This window comes from Hyalella azteca, unplaced genomic scaffold (assembly GCF_000764305.2).
Source record: "Hyalella azteca isolate HAZT.00-mixed unplaced genomic scaffold, Hazt_2.0.2 contig15136, whole genome shotgun sequence".
Taxonomy (NCBI): Eukaryota; Metazoa; Arthropoda; class Malacostraca; order Amphipoda; family Hyalellidae; genus Hyalella; species Hyalella azteca.
The window spans coordinates 81442-101207 of NW_025944997.1; the positions used below are offsets into that span (position 1 = coordinate 81442).

Here is a 19766-nt window from a genome sequence, read left to right on the forward strand (position 1 = left end):
GTACACTCAAAAACAAAATGACAATCCTAACTATCGATGAAATTATTATATTTAAAAGCGGTCCCTAACAATACAGTGTGTGATGCTGTATAAAATTGAAAACGAATAATTGTAAACTTTTCAAATATGTAGCTGCACGCTGAAACATTTAACAAACATAACATAACAGCGATGTCGGCGCTGAAGTGTAGGCCTGATGTGGCCTGTCGCCGATTCTTTTCCATTTCGTGCCTTGTTCATAGATCTAAACTCGTGTCATTTGACCGGATCTTTTCATGACTGGCGATAGTTTGAAGAAGCTACTGGACTTCCACCGGGTTCGATAAGGAGCTAGGCATTTCAAATCTGAACATATATTTTTCCATAGCTTTATCTAGTCTGTTCTTGAACGCGTTCTTACTTGGAGCATTTAACATGCTGAAAATGGAAAATCACTAAATAAACTTTTTAAAAAGGGGAAACATAGAATGAAAGTTTCACGAGAGTTTTACTGTATTTTGTGCAGCATTTGTACCATATTTGCACATGCCGGGGGCTTACCTATAGAGCACGTCAGATGAAGTGATATCATTCATTATAATTAGGGTTAACGTCGAAGGCCAATCAATGAACACTCCAATGATGCTAATATCATTTTGTTAACAATAAAGTTTGTTAATTTTTTCCTCCTGAATCATATAAATAATAACCAAAAAATCAACCAAGAATTCAAAATCAAAGATAAGGCAAACAAATATTTTATTTTTATGTATCGTTAACTTCGGAGCCCGGCTTCTCTCAAAACTTTATATAATACAAGTACACAAATTAAATGAGAAAACTAATTCTACACAAAGGGGATTGATTTATGCGAAAAAACTACCAACTCTCAATTTCAAGCGCTAGGAATAATAAGCATTGTTGAGACAAGTTTTCTATTTGAAATAAAAATATGCAGAACATCTAAGATCCTTGAATCAGAAGCATTCATATTTGTTTGTATTTATATACGATTTCGTGTACTAATACTTGCATTCCTGAATATTCCTTATATACTTTTACTCGTCTTTTCTGATACTTATTATATTCTTATGCTAGTTTTCTTTTTGTCATGAATAAAGGTTCTAAATGCTGAGCAGGACATCGTGTATAAACGGCTACATGCTGAGCAGGTCATAATGTGCCGTGTGCTCCCTGTCGGCCATCTTGTGTTCCCTGTCGGCCATCTTGCTCTGCTTCTGCGCTTGCACCATCTCAGCCCAGAAGTCATCTTCCTGAACATCCGACTTTTCAATTCTTGGCATACCTGAAACGTGGGGAAACGTAAGTCAAATCGAGTCAAAACTGATCCCAAAAGTGTAACTGATGTAACAAGTCCCAGTTCCTTAGAGATCCCGAGACACTTGGTTGTTGAGGTCAACCCTAGGACACGGGGATGTTGGGGTCAATTTTAGTTGACCCAAAATAATGGGGCTTTTGGGGTCAACCCCAATACAAGGGGTTGTATAGGTAACTGAGACACTAGGTTGCTGGGATCGACCCCAAGACAAGAGTTTGTTGGGTCAACCCCACAACATGAGGTAGTTGGAATCAACCCAAAGACTAGGGGTTGTCATAATTAAGAACAGGTGTCTCACCCTCGGAGGTGAGAGGGCGAGCGGTAAGCTGCAACAAGGAGCGTTCCCTCAGCTGGCCCTCCGTACGTCGCCTGATGAGAACAGAAGGGCGGTCATGAGGAGGCTCATAAGGGGCACGATTGCTGTTACTAGGGCACACAGGGGAAAAGATTGCTCTTAACTGGAGCTCAATGGAGGACACGCTTACATTTAACTAGGGGTTACACGATTGCATTGCTGTTAACTGGGACACACAGTGGGGAAACGATTGCATTGCTGTTAACAGGGGACGCGATTAACTGAAGGTACGATTCTAATTATGGAAAATAGATTTGTCGTCGCAAAGCATCACCTGCGGTAGACCAAACACACGATGACAGCTAAGACGATGAGGCAGACAAAGCCCACGGTGATGCCAACCATGAGGTGTCGTCGCGACGACTCCAAGTTAGAGACGGCGCTGGTCAAGGGCTCATCGCATCGGTCGCCTGGGCACGAGAGAACCGAATGAGGTAAGTGAGTGCAAGGGGTTCTGTCTAGAGGAAAGTTTGAGGTTCTGACATATAAATTTGATGGAGAAATCGGAATGGACCACCGTAACCTGGCATCAAATAGCAAAAATTTTGAAGAAGCAACTCGTTCGTGATCTTGGAGTGTTGATGATTACCGAGACTACGTTTGGTAATCACAGAAGCATCAATAGTTTGGTGGTGCCAATGCGCCGGGATCTTTACAGCCCTCGTACTCCTCATTTTGGAGTACTGCTGCCAGCTTTGGGTGCTGCTCAAAGCAGGTGCGGTACGGCAATTGGAGGCAGTCCAACGGACCTTCACGTCAAGTATCAGTCGCCAGCAGCGCCCACCTCCCGAGCCTCCGTCTCGGCATGACTGAGTCACGGTGTTCTTATCTGGTCCTGGATGCTGGCAGCGTTTCGAGGCAGCTTGCACCAGCACCTACCAGGCTTGGCTAGAACTTCCCGGGCTTGAGTATGTCTCCCCGCGTTTTGGTTTGGCTCGTTCCCATATCACTTGCTCCTGCTTGGCTCTACCTGCTGTACTGTGACAATTTGAAACACCTGGGACTGTACTCACTGGAGAGGAGAAGGAGGTAGGTAAATCACCATTAACAATTGTAATATAATAACTGGTCTAACCGTAAACGTTGAGAATGAGGTCTTCAGGATTGTTACTTGCATTATACCCCATTACACAACAGAGCTACAGTAATAGTTCAGTCTCTGAGGGAGGATCCCTTTCCGTGCGGGACCAAGACAGTTTAACATTTTGTCAATGGGGCTGAAAGAGGGGAGTGTTCACCAACAGAGAAATGCAAATAATTCTAAAGATCAAACTAAAAAATTGGTACAGGAAGTATCAAAATGAACAAGAAATGAATGTGAAGCGAGTGATTGAGAAAGCGAGTATATACCTCCGAAGCCGGGGCGACACGTGCAGGCGTCCACGTGGTGGCAGATGAACTGATCAGAAGAGCAGCTGCAGACCCCCAGACACTGCAGACCGTAGAAGCCAGCAGGGCACGCTGTAATTCACATCATTTACATGCTTTCATGATTGAATAATGACACGAAAGAAATACAGTAAAATCTAGCATACTCAAATATTCACCTATTATACTACCTCATCGCAGTCTTGATTACCACTTGAAATCTGGGCTGCGAAGTCCTTAGCTCTCTGATTTAGGTAAAAAAGAATCAGCTTTTTATTATTGAATTTATTCTCTCTTAGTATGCTACACTAAAGGTTTCTGAGTACATCTTTTGTAGCTGCTTCATTTGTGTAGGAGGATGAACTTTATGTTTATATTCCAACATTTTTGACATCGTGATCTGAGTTGCGGGTAACCTTTCATATTAACCATCTATGTAAATGTACTCGCCCATCTAACCAGGACCCTGTCACTTTGTGCACAGCCAGACCCATCCAGCCGGGATACCTGACTCACTCTGTGCACAACAAGGATCCGTACAGCTGGAGGACATTACACCTTCTGTTCACAATCGGGACCATCTATCCAAGGTACCCAACTCACTTTGTGCACAGCCGAGACCCGTCCAGCCCGGCAGGCATTCGCAAAGGCCGTCGGAGGGTCGGCAGGAGGCGTGGTTGTGGCAGTGGCAGCGCTGCTGGCAGTTGTAGCCGAAGAAACCGGGGGTGCAGGGCTGCGAGCAGTCCACACCCGTCCAACCGGGCTGACACACGCACACCCCTGCAGTGAAAAGCTAAAATGGATGCAGTTCCTTATTGAAATGCAATAATATGCTCTTCCATAACGGACACCATCGGTCGAACGCGTACCGTTAAGAGTCAATACTTATCACATTCCCTAACGCCTCGAGTGTTGCTGATTCGTGAAATAGTCGTCCGGTTTAATTTCAGTCTCTGCATTCTTTGTCGTAATGAGTTTCGTAAGGTGTAAATAAAAGCATAATTTGTTAGGGGTAGAAAAAGTGAATGAAATGAAAACATAAGAATTAAAGGTCTCTAATACATTGTTAAGAACAACAAAAAGTGGATACCAAATGATACGGGTTCCACCCGCACCGAGATGCCATGCACATGTCTCCGACGCAGTGCTCACTGGACGGAGGTTGCATTTTCTTCGCTCTCTATTCAGAAGCTCACTAGTGCCTTGGCTAGTGAGAAAGAGATGCTCTTTGAGGCCCTTAACTTCTGTTTCTGTTAATTTCAGTTTTTGTTGTTTTCTGTTTTGTTCAGATGAGCTTTCATTTCCACCAGGTCGTTCCGTAATGAGTGTAATTCGTTACGCAACATGAATAAATTTATAGATAATTCTGACTTTATTTTATACTATACTATTGAACATAGCATGTGTGCAGGTGTTGAAAACAATAGGAATCTGGTTTGAAACGATATAGAGTGTGTATAACGCGGTTGTTTCGTGGAAATTAAGAGATTTCAGTTATCTTAACTGATAGATTTTTAACTTAAATTGTGTTCGGATTTTCTCTTCCTGTACTAGAGATTTCAGTTTTTGTTAACTTGGGACGTGAACTGGAATTTCATATTTAAAGTCAAATGTACCAGTGTTTCATTGCAACCCTCTCTCTGTACGATTTTTTCCGTAACCTATTCCTACGAGAACTTATATACGCGAATACTCCGAGTAAAGCCTAAAACGCTACGAACGAAACCTGACCTAATTGAAGCAATTACCGATCAATCAATAATAAACTTATAAAAATTAAGCAGGAAACAATCCTAAAAACTCACTCTAATCAAACAAACTTAACTCATTTTTGTGAGTCTCTTCCATTTTGGCTCTAAAGACTGAGAACATAGAAGAGCACTTCTCTTTCACGGAGGCGTAGCCATGGGACACAAAGTCAACTATTAAATAAGCCCAAGCTGGATCCAACGTCCAGCCATAGTGTGCAATAACTTTACTCAGCCACAAAGCTAGAAGCGGCAGACTCTGCTGGAACATCAATCCAGACAAGTGACAAACTGCTTGATGATAATACTGTAGTGCCGCGTAGGTTTTCAGCCAATGCTTAAATATGTTCGATCATTAGCAGGCAGTTCAGCACCGGCATCACATATTCCGGCCTAAACACTTCTGGCCTAACCTATTCACGCCCCGACTCACAACTTGCTTGCAGCTCTACCTGCTCACAAGCTCCTCCTCTAGCTTCGCGCAGCCAATAGGTTTAGGTCATGTCCGCTCAGGTTTGTTTTGGGTGTAGATATGTTGCAATGTGTGTAGGTTAGGCCAGAAGACGCTAGGCCGGAGTAAGTTTGTCCGATGTTTCGTGGCCGTTTCGTTTAACCATGATTAACTTGGGCATGCTTAAGGGGGACCGCACATATGAGGCGTCATAACATAACATAACATAGCAGAACATAACATAACAGAACATAACATAACATAGCGATGTCAGCGCTGAAGTGTAGGCCTGATGTGGCCGATCGCCGATTCTTTTCCTTTTCGTGCCTTGTTCACAGAAGATCTAATATCGTGTTATTTGCCCGGATCTTTTCATGACTTTTCGGAACTATTGTCGGATCTTTTCATGACTGGCGATAGTTTGAAATAGCTACTAAACTTCCACCGGGTTCGATATGGTGCTAGACATTTCAAGTTTGAACATATATTTTCCATAGCTTCGTCTAGTCTGTTCTTGAACGCGGAGTTCTGTTCTGACCGCTGAAGCGGAAGGTGTGCTGTGCTGAGCTCCCATGACGAAAGCCGGCTTCAGCCGGCTGCCACGTCATCGTTCTCAAATTTTAAGTGCCCGTGGATGCTGTACATTGCTGTCTCGCTCCGAGGCGTTGAGCCGGCGAAGGAGCTACTTGCTATAGACAAATACCTAGCAATGCCCACTGCAAAATGCAGTTCAGCTGATACGATTTGAGAAAAAANCCTAAATTTGTTGCTGAACCTAATTTTTCCTTACTAACACCGTAATTTCCTTAAACCGTCCTGTCATGGGGCCACATTGAACTAGTATTCAGAGGCTCCCATAAACTTTAAAATAAAAAAAAAAAAAAGTTCTTGAACGCGTTCATACTTGGAGCGCCAACGTGGCGTCAGTAGCATATGAAATTATTTCATGGGCTAATATGCACTCTACTATACGAACAAAGTGTGGATATGGCAGAGCAGAGGCCTTACTTTCAAAAATCACTAAGTGAACGTAAGTATATACGCTCTATTTTCTTGTCCATGATTGGTAGATTTTGCTTGAAAGGCCGTCAATGATTGGTTCATTAACATACGTTCTCCTAACTTTTTTTGGAAGTTGCCCTGGCCTCTAGCATGCGCCCTTCTTCCAGCAGTTTTTCGCTTTTTACAGCACCAATTGCAGGTTGCTGACAGTTCTGACAATATTAGTGTACTGCCTCGTTTCTAAAAAAAACTGACCAGTCTGCACTTGCTCAACTTTGCACAACTGTTGCAAATGAAATAACCACAACGTTCACTGGCGACTATTAAGTCAGCGACGTTGATCGGAACCAGTTTGAAAAATTCACAAAATTACCCTCGCTCTTTTTGTGATTTGATTTATGCATTTTGCCTAGCAGAATTAGATGCAAATTTTAATTTCAAATTAGCTTTTTCCTTAATGCCCAGCAATAGTACGATGCGATAATGAAACGCAAGTTGAAAAACTGAGAAAAACACAAATTAAAGACCATGTAGTGTTGAGTAGTGTTTAAAGTTCCGTCAAATTCCGTCACAGACTCGCAAAAGAAAACTAGCAGCACCTTACCATCTCCCCTCACCTTTGCAAAAAAAAACTAGCAGCACCTAATCATCTCCCCTCATCGTAGCTAAAGTAAACTATCATCACCTAATCATCTCCCATGTAACGCATGTTTATTTGATTATTCCATAAGCATGTTGGTTCTAAAGAATTTAGAGTTGAAGAATGTGAACGAACTTCATTCATGGATTAACGTTAATGGATCGACTCACGTGTTTGGACACATCGCCTCTGTGCACCCAGAACTGGTGGTTACAACTTATTCGAGTGCAATGCATGAATGCTTCTCATTGTTTTGTGGGTTTACTAATTTTCTTAACCTCTTCCCCTATCAAGTGATGTTGATTCTCTGAACATGTTTAGGGACACACAAAATTTTGATGGGGGCCCGAATCGGCATTAGGCGCCGCCTAGGACCTGAGGCGTACGTAAATTAGCCGCACAATGTCCGCTTCGGCTCTGGGTCTGAACGACAGCCTCTGATTAGATTGCAAGCTTGGTAGAATTAGGTTCGGTCGCCCTCGTACGTCATACTCTCAGGCGACTCGTAAGTGGGAAACGTGATTCTGACCAAAAGCTGATTTCAATCGGGTGTCAAAACAGATCCAGAATAACTCTAAGCTGAGTTTAGCGAATCTTCGGCTGAATACAAGGCGGTACCAGAATCTTGATATAGGATTCGTACTTCTGTGAAAGTTTCTGTAAGACTTGAGATTATTTGTCTTTTTAACACATTTTTCTTAACTCAGCTTCGCTTTGTTTGTTTGTTTGTTGTTAACATAGACAACGAAAATTAGCCCACTTCTGATTGCTCTATAGATCTGAAATTCGGCATGCAGGCTATTTTTGCCTAACAATTTCAGATACAATCATAAAAACTAGCAATTAGAGACTTAAATTAGCTTAATTGAGTAAAGTATATATATATAGTATATATATATAGTATGACGTGCGGGCGCTGACGCTGCGTATCATCGATACGTACGTCAAGTAATACTTAATCAAATCTTAATCGTTTTTTTTTTGTGGACTAAAAAGTAGAAAATAAAATACTTTAAAAAAAACTTAAAAAAAACACGCTTTTCTTGTGGACTAAAAAGTAGAAAATAAATTATGGCTCGCCCCAAAAAACGTGGGTCAGGCTGTACGTTCACCATCAAATTTCCAAAATTCGTGTGTTGTGTGCTTTTCGCTTTAATCATAAATCTGCCCGACACACGTTTTTTGGGGCGAGCCATAATTTATTTTCTACTTTTAGTCCACAAGAAAAACGTGTTTTTTTAAGTATTTTATTCTTCTGTGTTGACGATGTTTAGGCACCTTCTACAGTCTACACGGTATAAAGCTAGTTCTGACTGAAAGAATATGCTTCCATTCATTCTTGCATGGAATGCCAAATTGTGCGGATGTTTGCCAAGGGAATCGCTTTACACGTAAAATACATATCGCTGATAAAGCAGTTATTTTCAAGATATTCCGACCGAAAATGGGCTACCACCGAATACACATGAGTCATCGTTGTCGTACTGAAGGTGCATTTATTATGAGCGAAAAATTTTCAAGCAAAAGTTTTCTAGCAAGGTTTCAAAAGGTTTGACTCTTCAAATCATATAAGTATTTAAATAGTTTCATTTAATTCACTATAGTGATAGTGACTTTGAATGACACCATCAGCAGCGTCGCACAGAATTTTTCCGCAACTTCTGCTTCAGCGTCACACTTCCTCCATCAGATCCACATTTCCCCCATCATAACATTTCACCTATCCATGTAACGTAACACTCTCCTCCCCATCAGAGCTACACTTTCCTATTCAGGACAAGACTTTTCCCACAAGGGTAGCTCTTCCCCCATCAGAGCTTCACTTCCCCCATCATAACAACACTTCAGCCATCAGAGCAACACTTCTTCCTAAAAGGCAACACTGCCCCTCTCAAGGGCAACACTCTTCCCATCAGGGTAACACTTTCCCATCAAGGCAACAAAGGCAATGCAAGAATCTCTCATTATGTTTGGGCCATGACAAGCACCTACCATGGGTGCACGGAGGGCAGTCCTGGTTGCAGTTGACGCCATATTTATTCAGGGGACAAGGGGTTTGGCAGTCCGCCCCCTGCCATCCGCGATCGCATTGGCACTTGCCGGTCTCAGGGTGACAAGACCCTCCGTTCTTGCAGCCGCAGCTCCTGCTNTGGAAGCTGATGTTGGCGCCGAGCGGTCGCGAACCAAATAAATTCAGTTTTCGATGCATTAAGCTGGAGCCGGTTGGAACGCATCCAATCTGAAACGGCGTCCATGCAGGCAGACATCCGGTCTTGCAACGCTGCAGCATCCGCCGGCGCACAGTAGCCATAGATTTGGGTGTCGTCGGCAAACATGTGCGGATTCAAGCTGTGTGAATCAATTATGTGCAACACATCGGCAGTATATAGCAATAAAGGCATTCAGGTTACGAAATAAATAACCCATTCTATAACCTATGAAGTTCTATTTTACGTTAATATCGCTGACGTTTCACCACTGACCGTGTGCCGAGGTAACCTGGTCCACACGTGCAAACTCCTGTCGCCGGGTGACAGCTAGCACCAGGGTGCTGACAGCCACACGTTTGGGAGCAGTTGAGGCCATACCGCCCGTCTGGACAGGTGGCATCACATTGCAGGCCCTTCCAGCCAGGCTGACAGACGCACTCTCCTGTCTGGGGGTGACACCTCGTGCCGTTGGTGCAGTTACATTCCAGGGCGCACCGGTTACCGTACCTGCCTTTCGGGCACACGTCCTTGCACAGTGGCCCGTGATACCTGCAATGCCGTCACGGTACATTTTGATTAAAAATTTTGTCATTTTGTTTGCCTGTCGCAAACCAACACGCCCACCACCGTTTGGACTGACATAATCCCTCCTTCCAATAACGTTATTTTCAATAACTTTGGGTAATCACTTTATCGGCTGTAAGCCACACAAGCCAAAACATATCATTTGAATTCGACCAACCATCATCCACCAACACAGCTGGGAATGGTATGGCCAAGCATCGTCAGCGAACACATGAAATAATTTTACACCTACTAGACTAAGCGCGTATAGGAGTTTTTCATTATTCATCTTTCACACCAAGTAACCGCTTGTCCCAAAATAAGAATTACTGGTAGAGCATCGATGATTATATTATCGGTGGCTATAGATGGAAATTGTAGGTGGTGCACCGCTGGCGCATACATGCGTCATCGATGCGCTTTGTTCTTTTTGTTCTAGTGTGCCATGTTGTACATTGGTCATAGTAGTATTTTAGGTATGACGCGGCTTGCTTGGTGTTGGAACCTAGCATGCGTTTTAGGTAAGGACCAGAATCTTTTTAACAACCCATGCACGAGCGCATACCTACCGAACAGATCAACATTTCTGGTAAAATTAAGAGATTTCAGTTATGTTAACTGATAGATTTTTAACTTAAACTGTGTTCGGTTTTTCTTTTCCTGTACTAGAGATATTTGTTAACGTAGGACGTGAAATGAAATTCCATAATTTAAATCAAATGTACTGTGTTGTATAAAAATACAATTTAATGTCCATGTCGTGTTGAGTAGTGCTTCAAGTTCCGTCAAATTTCGTCACAGACTCGCAAAAGAAAACTAGCAGCACCTCACCATCTCCTCTCACCTTTGCAAAAAAACTAGCAGCACATAATCATCTCCCCTCACCTTGGAAAAAAAAACTAGCAGCACCTAATCATCTCCCCTCGTCGTAGCGCAAGTAAACTATCATCACCAGATAATTCCACTTCACCTTTGCAAAAAAACTGTTTTCACCTCGTCATGTCCCCTCATCTGGGCAAAAAAACTAGCAGCACGTCATCATCTCTCCACCTCGAAGCGAACGTAAGCCATCAGCACCCAATCCTTCTCCCTCACCGGTCTCCGGCTTGCACTCGCCCCCGTTGTGGCACCGGCAGGCGTTGGCGCACTCATAGCCCCAGCGGCCCTCGGGGCAGGAGCGGTCGCAGCGAGGTCCCCTCCACCCGCTGGCGCACACGCACGCCCCCGTCCTGTGGTCGCACGTACCGTTGCCTGATGCCAACACGCACGTGGAAAAAGGTTATAATTCATAGGATTATAAAGAGATTGTGTGTATCATGTAGGACGCTTCAGCGCACGCACTGTCCTGAATTGGGTGAAAAAGTAACAGAAATAATTGAAAAGCGTAAAGCGATCTGACAGCAGCTGTAGCCATTACCAAAAAGTGTCAACTTACCGAAAACTTTTATACCACTACCAAAATGCCCACAACCATGACAAAAAACCGATCTAGCATTCCTGATAACACCTCTAACGTTTCCAAAAACCACTTTATCATTATCGAAAACCCCTCTAGCATTGAACAAAAACCCCTTTACTATTGCCGGAAGCCCCACTACCATTACTAAAAACCTTTCTATCGATTCCGTAAACTCTTTCCCATTAATTATCGGAAAAAATCTACTAAAAACCCGTTTAACCTTACCGAAGACTCCTATCGTTAACGGAAACACCTCCGCCATCCCAAAACTACTTATACGAGTTGTAACGCATGTTTATTTGATTAATCCATAAGCATGTTGGTGCTAAAGAAATTAGAGTTGATGAATGTGAACGAACTTCATTCATGGATTAACGTCAATGGATCGACTCACGTGTTTGGACACATCGCGAAAAATTTTCAAGCAAAAGTTTTCTAGCAAGGTTTCAAAAGGTTTGACTCTTCAAATCACTCAAGTATTTCAATAGTTTAATTTAATTTATTTGATACATAGACCACATATGAGGTTGTAGATGCGGTTCATTGTGGTGATATTGACTTTGAATGACACCATCATGCAGCAGCGTCGCACAGCATTTTTCCGCAACTTCTGCTTCAGTGTCACACTTCCTCATCAGATCAACATTTCTGGTAAAATTAAGAGATTTCAGTTATGTTAACTGATAGATTTTTAACTTAAACTGTGTTCGGTTTTTCTTTTCCTGTACTAGAGATATTTGTTAACGTAGGACGTGAAATGAAATTCCATAATTTAAATCAAATGTACTGTGTTGTATAAAAATACAATTTAATGACCATGTCGTGTTGAGTAGTGCTTCAAGTTCCGTCAAATTTCGTCACAGACTCGCAAAAGAAAACTAGCAGCACCTCACCATCTCCTCTCACCTTTGCAAAAAAACTAGCAGCACATAATCATCTCCCCTCACCTTGGAAAAAAAAAACTAGCAGCACCTAATCATCTCCCCTCGTCGTAGCGCAAGTAAACTATCATCACCAGATAATTCCACTTCACCTTTGCAAAAAAACTGTTTTCACCTCGTCATGTCCCCTCATCCTNGACAGATGCAAGAATCTCTCATTATGTTTGGGCCATGACAAGCACCTACCATGGGTGCACGGAGGGCAGTCCTGGTTGCAGTTGACGCCATATTTATTCAGGGGACAAGGGGTTTGGCAGTCCGCCCCCTGCCATCCGCGACCGCATTGACACTTGCCGGTCTCAGGGTGACAAGACCCTCCGTTCTTGCAGCCGCAGCTCCTGCTGCAGTTTCCGCCGTAGAGACCACGAAAGCAGCGACTCTCGCAATTCACGCCTGCAGGCAAGTAAGCCAGACAAAAGGAAATTAGTTTCAATAAATTAATGCACAGCAGGGAGTTGCAAGTTGGGGTAACTTGAACGATGGAACAACTAAACTAGCTAATCTAGACCTCGTTCCTCATAATTTATCTTACATTGAATATTTAAAGCGTTTGTGGATGGCATTTATACCCGCCTGTCCTATATACTCACCCCGGAAGCCTGGTTTGCAGTAGCACGCCCCTGTCTCTGGATGGCAGCCATCGGTGTTCGGCCACACGCAGGAACAGGGGTACCTGCATGCCGTACCATGCATGCCGTGCACACAGGTCTCCTCACATCTACGATTAAAGTGGCTTAGGTGACACATGAAAGTACTTTTAACCTGCGAGTTATTCATCAAGCAAGCATAAGTCAAATGCACGTTGCCATATCAGAGATTGCGTGCACGCAATCTCTGAAATGGCGTTCACGAACTTGGATGGCGTGATCGATGGAATGCTTCTTGTATAAAGTTGCAGTAGGAAAGTTGAGCGATCGAACAATATTATTATTATTATTCCACGAAGAGATTGTCGTGGCGTCTCGTTCAGATCGAACTTCGAGGGTACGTTACAAGCGGCTAAAAAACACAAGATGACAAAAACAGATAACATCTATGCTAAAACAGAGGACATATGCCAAGACTGATGACGTCTATACTAGAACAAATAACATCTATGCTAAACCAGTAATATCCATGATAAATTAGATAACGGCTAGGCCTAAGATTCAAAGGCTCTACGGAAAAGTTCTGTTTTTAGAGACATCTTCGGGGGGGATAGAAACAAATGTACTGAATTTTTCTTGGCATTGTGTAAAGATCAAGTTAAGTAAAGCATTTCTAGTGGGCTTTAGGGTAATATTCACATTCGGTGTCATTGGCTGAACTCGTTAGCCTGTCACCGGTCGCTCTAACTCAGGCCGCCAGGGCCATAGGTCAGTGTCTTAACGTCTACTCGTAATAGGAAATCTTCATTTGCCATACCTGTAATCATTATGTTATGTAGCAGCAGAAAGGCGTTCAACTGCTATGCTAATTTATCTTTAATCCATTGCTGTTCCGGTTGGGGAGAATTCTGAGCCTACCACAGCATTTTGTCATCGGTACAAGAAGTATTAAGTTGTCAAATCTTGACATTCCTGTGTGATTCTACCATCAGTCGTTTGTGATTTTACCGTCAGTCATCTGTGATTCTACCGTCAGTTCCTTGTGCCTTAACTGTCAGCTGTCTGCACTCCTCCGAAGGACACTGCCTTGTTTCTACCGAGATTTCACCCAGATTTAGAAGCTTAAGTTTATTATCTGTTACTGTATGATTGCCTCTTAATTTGCTATCAATTAAACTGTTTTTAGAACCCGTTCATCATTAACCATTGATTCGACTGATACCGGTCAGCTTTCCGAAAACCCGACACATAGACATTAAGGATATGCCCCTTAAATGAGCGTCATTTGTTTGTGTTACCCTCTAAGTAAAAATAACCTCATCTAAGATTCGTGATTTACTATTCCAAATTCTCCCGCAACCATTAGGTCTGTATACAGTTTGCTGAAATACATCGATATATTGCACATTGAAGATATACAGGGAAGTGACTCGCAATGATACCCGTGGTATCAGCTGGGACCTGATCTCACCTCTCCGTCCCTGCAGCCTCACATGAGCACGACTGGTTACAGCTAGGACCGAACTTATGGTCAGGGCAGACAGACTCAGAGCAGTCATCTCCCAGCCACCCCTCTGTGCAGGTGCAGCGGCCGGATATTGGGGAGCAGGTGCCTCCGTTCTTGCATTTACAAGCTTCGGTGCAGTTCACTCCGTACGTTCCCAATGGACATTCGTTCTCACACTGCACAAGACACGGAAGTTTCTAATGTTATTGCATTGATCGCTTTGTATTGTAATTCGTTCAAGTAATCACTAAACTTCGTTTGAGGAAAGTTCGAGCTTGTGATTGTCAAGTGCTTGCATTTTTATGTATGCATTTGACATTGTATCTTTATTATTAGTAATACTAACCGTAATCAAGAATTAACCTGCTGGTCTAGCTTCACTTATGGCCACAAGTGCCGAGGAAAAAGGGACGCATATACTAAGATAATCATATGCAACAGTTAAGTGGTACAGATGACTGAGATGAGATCGTCAGGGTTGGCAATATATTCACAACACGGTAGTAAGTTCCAGCTAGGGCAGTTCTACTGGGATAGTAGCTTTGACTGAGCTCAAACGGAGCTAGCAAACTTCTCCCACTGAATGACTGCTTTTGAAACTTTGCCGAGAAAACACGTCAAAGGGCGCTACTTAGATCTCTCAAAGAGATTTAAAAAATTCTCTAGGAAGTCTAGATATAATCTCACCTGCCATGATATTAATTTTTTCTTCCTTTCAAGAGACGCCATTCATATTTCTTGATATAGGGAGCGAAACAATGAAACAAGAATAGGATTCTGCTTCTGAAGCCTACAGCTGTCAAAATTAAAGAAGGAAATCCAACTTCCTTACCCTGTCCCCAAGGAAGCCAGCAAGGCACTTGCATTTGCCGGTCACGCGGTCACACGTGCCGCCGTTGTCACAGTTGCAGACCTGTGAACAGTTGGCTCCCCACCACCCAACGGGACATGGGCTGGTGCACAAGTCATCCTGAAACACAAGTGCTAGTTGAAGCTGTTGCGAGGTTAAGAGTCCCCGCTGGACATTGAGTGTCACATGAGGACCCTCGCCAGCCGGGAGAGCAGTGGCAGGCCCCTGAGACGAAGTCACACATTTCGTTCTTGCTGCAGCTGCACTGGTAGATGCAGCCCTGAGAGTGAGGGGTTCAACGCTTACAGAGTTTGGTTAAAAATAATGCCAGTTTTATCGAGAACTTCTTTTGAATTTAATCTCTCAAGCTTTCTGATAAGAGGTAAAGTAATAAGGTCAACAAGTCTTAAAATTCGTCCAAATGGAAGGTTAGATAAATCCTGCGACGCGTTTCGCTCATCACTGAGCATCTTCAGGCAACGAGGTCGAGCAGCTGAGTAGACGAGTTGCTTACGGGTTGGCTGCGAAGAGAAGACTAATTAAAGTAGTGAACGAAGCTACGAGTAAGGTTCTTATACAGTCCGTTGTACACTTATACAGTCCGTCTAGTCCGTCTTATACAGTCCGTCTAGTTATGAAATTTCAGAGTTCGTTCGGATCCAGTCGTTGGTTGTTTAGGTATGGCTTTTTCCGTTGAATTAGGATTGCATCCATTATTTGTAGTCTGTTGAAGTCTGGTTCGTGACGAAGAATTTTTGTATTTTGTACCAGTTCTTCCCGGGTTAATTTGGTGTTGTGGTTGTCCATAGCGTGCGTTTTTAGTCCTCCAGAAACTAAATGCATTGTGAGCCGTCTTGATAGGGTTGTAGTAGTCATGCCAATTTACGAATTGTTGCGGGGCTCGCACTCCCCGCGGTTACACGTGTATTCGTATATGACATTTGTTTGTTACAGGGCTGGTGGTTTTGGGGATGTGTTGTTCTTTGTGATTAAACTGGTTACGGTAGGGCTTTTGTAGTAGATTATCAGCTGTAATCGGTGGTTGTCGTTTGTGCATTCCACGTTGTTTCGAATCATATGCTTGGGATTCCTTCGTCAGTTTTGTAAGCAGATGAATATTGATTCTGATAGTAGACCTTGTGGACTAGATGCTCGGGGTTTCTTGCATCGCTCGTTGGGTTTCCTGTTTTTTGGGTGATTGTTGCGAGGTAGTGGCTCAAAATATTGTCAAAGAGTGAATTAGAGTAACCGTTGTTGATGAAGGCTTGTATTAGTTTCAAGATGCTGTCATGAAATAACTGCCAAGTATGTGATATTTTATAGGTGTGGTGGATTAATGCCTTGATGGTGCTGTCTTTATATCGTTGGGGGCATTCACTGCGCGTTGAGGTATATTCCGTTATTGGTGGGCTCCTGGTATACTGAAGTTATCAAGTTATCAGTGGCTTCGATGTTGACATCCACAAACCAAGTCGATTGTTGGGATTACCGGAACGTTTGTAAATAGTGATTCTACATCCAATGAAGCAAGGATACCGTGTCGATTAGTTGCTCGGATAATTTGCAAAAAGTTATCTGTAGAACTGATCTGGTATTTACACTGCATGTAAGGCACTATCATCCGATTCAATTGTTTAGCGATTCCATACACTGGGGCAGGGACTTGAGATATTATTGGCCATAGTGGGTTCTGGGTTTCTTGTTTTATGAGTCTTGACTCTTGACTGTACCGTAGATGTAGCCAGGCTTATATTCTCCTATAATGGGCTGGAGAACTTTATGAGGTTTGCCATGTTTAGCTGCTCCGATCAGTTTGTTAATTCTGGTTTTCAACGCAGCTATTGGGTTGCGGGTGATTCGGGTGAACATTTAGTTTCTGGAGGGCCAAAAACGCACGCTATGGACAACCACAACACCAAATTAACCCGGGAAGAACTAGTACAAAATACAAAAATCCTTCGTCACGAACCAGACTTCAACAGACTACAAATAATGGAAGCAATTCTAATTCAACGGAAAAAGCCATACCTAAACAACCAACGACTGGATCCGAACGCATTCTGAAACTTTCTAACTAGAACAAGTGTACAACGGACTGTATAAGAACCTTACTCGTAGCTTCGTTTACTACTTTAATTAGTCTCCTCTCTGCAGCCAACCCGCAAGCAACTCGTCTACTCAGCTGCTCGACCTCGTTGCCTGAAAATACTCAGTGATGAGCGAAACGATAGCGGAGGCTCTCATCATCAAAGACGAGTCTCCTATCAATTTGCAAAACGCCGGATTCGTCAGTACGTTGAAATTATTCTCGGATTAATTTATTAAAATCACTTGTTTGCTTGAATCGCAAGTTAACCAGGAATTTAAAAGCAAAGAAAATACCACAAAAATTCACCATATCTTTATAAGAACAAAGAAGGTTGTAGACTTCTTCACGTTGTAGATTACATTAGATTTATTGGAGTAACAACTGCGATATTGACCTGCCGTTTCTCCTACCACCAGAGACAAGCTCACAACCATAGCAGGTCTCAAAGCATTATCAAGAAGCAAGTTCATCTCAAAATCGTCGATGAATTCAACAGGCTTCGTGACACCCTTGACGACAAAGTCAAATTCCAAACTAAGAGCAACAAAGGTCCCTGCAAAAACGCGGGAGTTATCCGAGAGGCCAGTTTTGTTCTCTAAATAAATCCCGAACGTAAACTTTAATGTATTGCTGCTGGATAATTATAAAACCAGTTCTTTTTTCAAGTATAATGATACACTCCATGTTCCTATGCGATCGTCCCTAGTTTATCAATATAATTGAGCGCAGTGCGCATCCGCGTATGTCGATATGACATCTCGCAACTTTTTTACAGCATAGAAGCAAGAGTTATAGAATGGGAAACCTACTCGCGCATCCCCCTCATTCAACCGTACGCGTTTACGCCAAGCAGTGAAGAGAAGTAACTTGTTCGAGATCTCGGAGTGTGGATGTGGACTGAAGCCACGTTCGATGACCACATCGAGGAAAAAGTTGCGCGAGGGAGACAAAGGATGGGGTGGATCTGGCTGACATTTCGAACGAGAGAAGCAGCGCCAATGATTACACTCTTCAGAGCCCTTGTGCTCCCCAATCTTGAATATTGATGTCAGCTTTGGGCGCCGCTCAAGGCGGGTGCGGTGCGGTAACCGGAGGCAGTGCAGGGGACCTTCGATCGAGTACAGGATCAGCGGAATGAGGGAGCTGAACCTGAACTACTGGGAATGGCTGAAACACCTGGGACTGTACACACTGGATAGGAGAAGACAGAGGTATTTCATACTGCACACTTGGAAGATGATAACTGGACTGGCTCCCAACTTTTAATGTGAGACCTCCAAAATTGTGTCGTATTAACACGAATAGAGTAGGAGATTATGCAGGATTCCCCCATTCAATAACCGTGCCACGGCCAAAGTACAGACTCTTCGTGAAGGATCACTGTCCGTGGTAGGACCAAGGCTGTTTAACGCTTTACCAAAGGCGCTGAGAGGAGGGGAGTTTACCCTTGCGACTTTCAAGAGACAATTGGATAAGTTTCTGAAGAAGATCCCGGATTATCCAGTTATTGGATAATCCGGGCGGAACGCGTCCAACGTTACATTCGGGACCCGAGGGACGCAAAAAATTTATATACAATGGATGCGAATTCTATATTAAATGGGTTCAAAATGGATAAAAAAAACTGCAGAGATTGAAAAGACTAACACAGGCAAATGCTTAGTCTTTTAACAACGACCAGGATCTCACCCAACCATATTTGCCCTGAGGGCAAGGGTCCTGGCAGAACTGGCCTATCCAGCCGGCGGGGCAGGAACAGACGCCACTGTTGCGCTCGCACGTCCCCCCATGGAGGCAGGAGCAGTCTTTATCGCACCCGGAACCCCATTTACCATTGGAGCACGCTGTGAGTGAACCAGATATACGTTAAGAAGTATAATAACTGCAAAAATTTATGTATATTCATGGTTTGATGGATAAAATATTAGGAAAGATACATAGAGAACATGATTAGGAAGAACCTAGGCTTATTAGATAATTGCAACTGTAGGAAGAGACAATGACTTCCTGACCAAAGGCGTCGGGAAGAAAAGAAGCGAGCAATGATGGTAGAATTTCAACAAGCGACGTAAATGCAGAGGGAATGTCGCAGAGAGGGAATAGCACAAAGCGCTTCACCAAGATGGAAAATATATGTTTAGGAATTAAGTTAGTGAATAATTAAGTTAGAATAGTTAAGCTAGTGAATGAATAAAGACCGTGCACCCTACCCAGGAGAAAAATTGCCGCCAACGTCAGCGATCATTGGAGCCATCATTTGCCAAACTTGTGCAATTGAACGCCTGCCTGGTACTGCATGCAGCACTAAAGGCATGTGCAGCCAAGCCTCAAATATTTCTCTGCCGAGCTTTTTAGGCTCACCCGAGCTGACCGGCAAACGGCGCTGGCCTGTGCCACCTAACACCTACAGCAGGCAGTCATGCCGTCACTGAGAACGTCACATTGCCATTATGCCGACGCTGTTGTAGTCGAGACACAGCCCGGCTGTGGCACCGATTTAACTAGAACGCATGGCCCTAATAACGACTACGTCCCGCCTCTACCAGCAACTCTGTTTACGTCCCGCCTCTACCAGCAACTCTGTTTACGTTTCGCCTCTACCAGCAACTCTGTTTACGTTTCGCCTCTACCAGCAACTCTGTTTACGTTTCGCCTCTACCAGCAACTCTGTTTACTC

At 43.4% G+C, this 19766-nt stretch overlaps 1 protein-coding gene across 1 annotated transcript; it reads right to left on the reverse strand.

The window, feature by feature from the left end:
* Positions 1 to 707: 707 nt before the first annotated feature.
* Positions 708 to 18910, reverse strand: LOC108668126 (multiple epidermal growth factor-like domains protein 10; the record flags this gene model as incomplete). The annotated part of the gene is given in 12 exon segments (XM_047884315.1): positions 708 to 1285; positions 1617 to 1687; positions 1948 to 2083; positions 3024 to 3134; positions 3645 to 3821; positions 10752 to 10907; positions 12243 to 12449; positions 12647 to 12774; positions 14115 to 14326; positions 14983 to 15120; positions 15170 to 15280; positions 18779 to 18910. Coding segments are annotated over 12 exon segments (1728 nt in total), but the record flags the coding sequence as incomplete, so codon positions are not given.
* Positions 18911 to 19766: the final 856 nt, after the last annotated feature.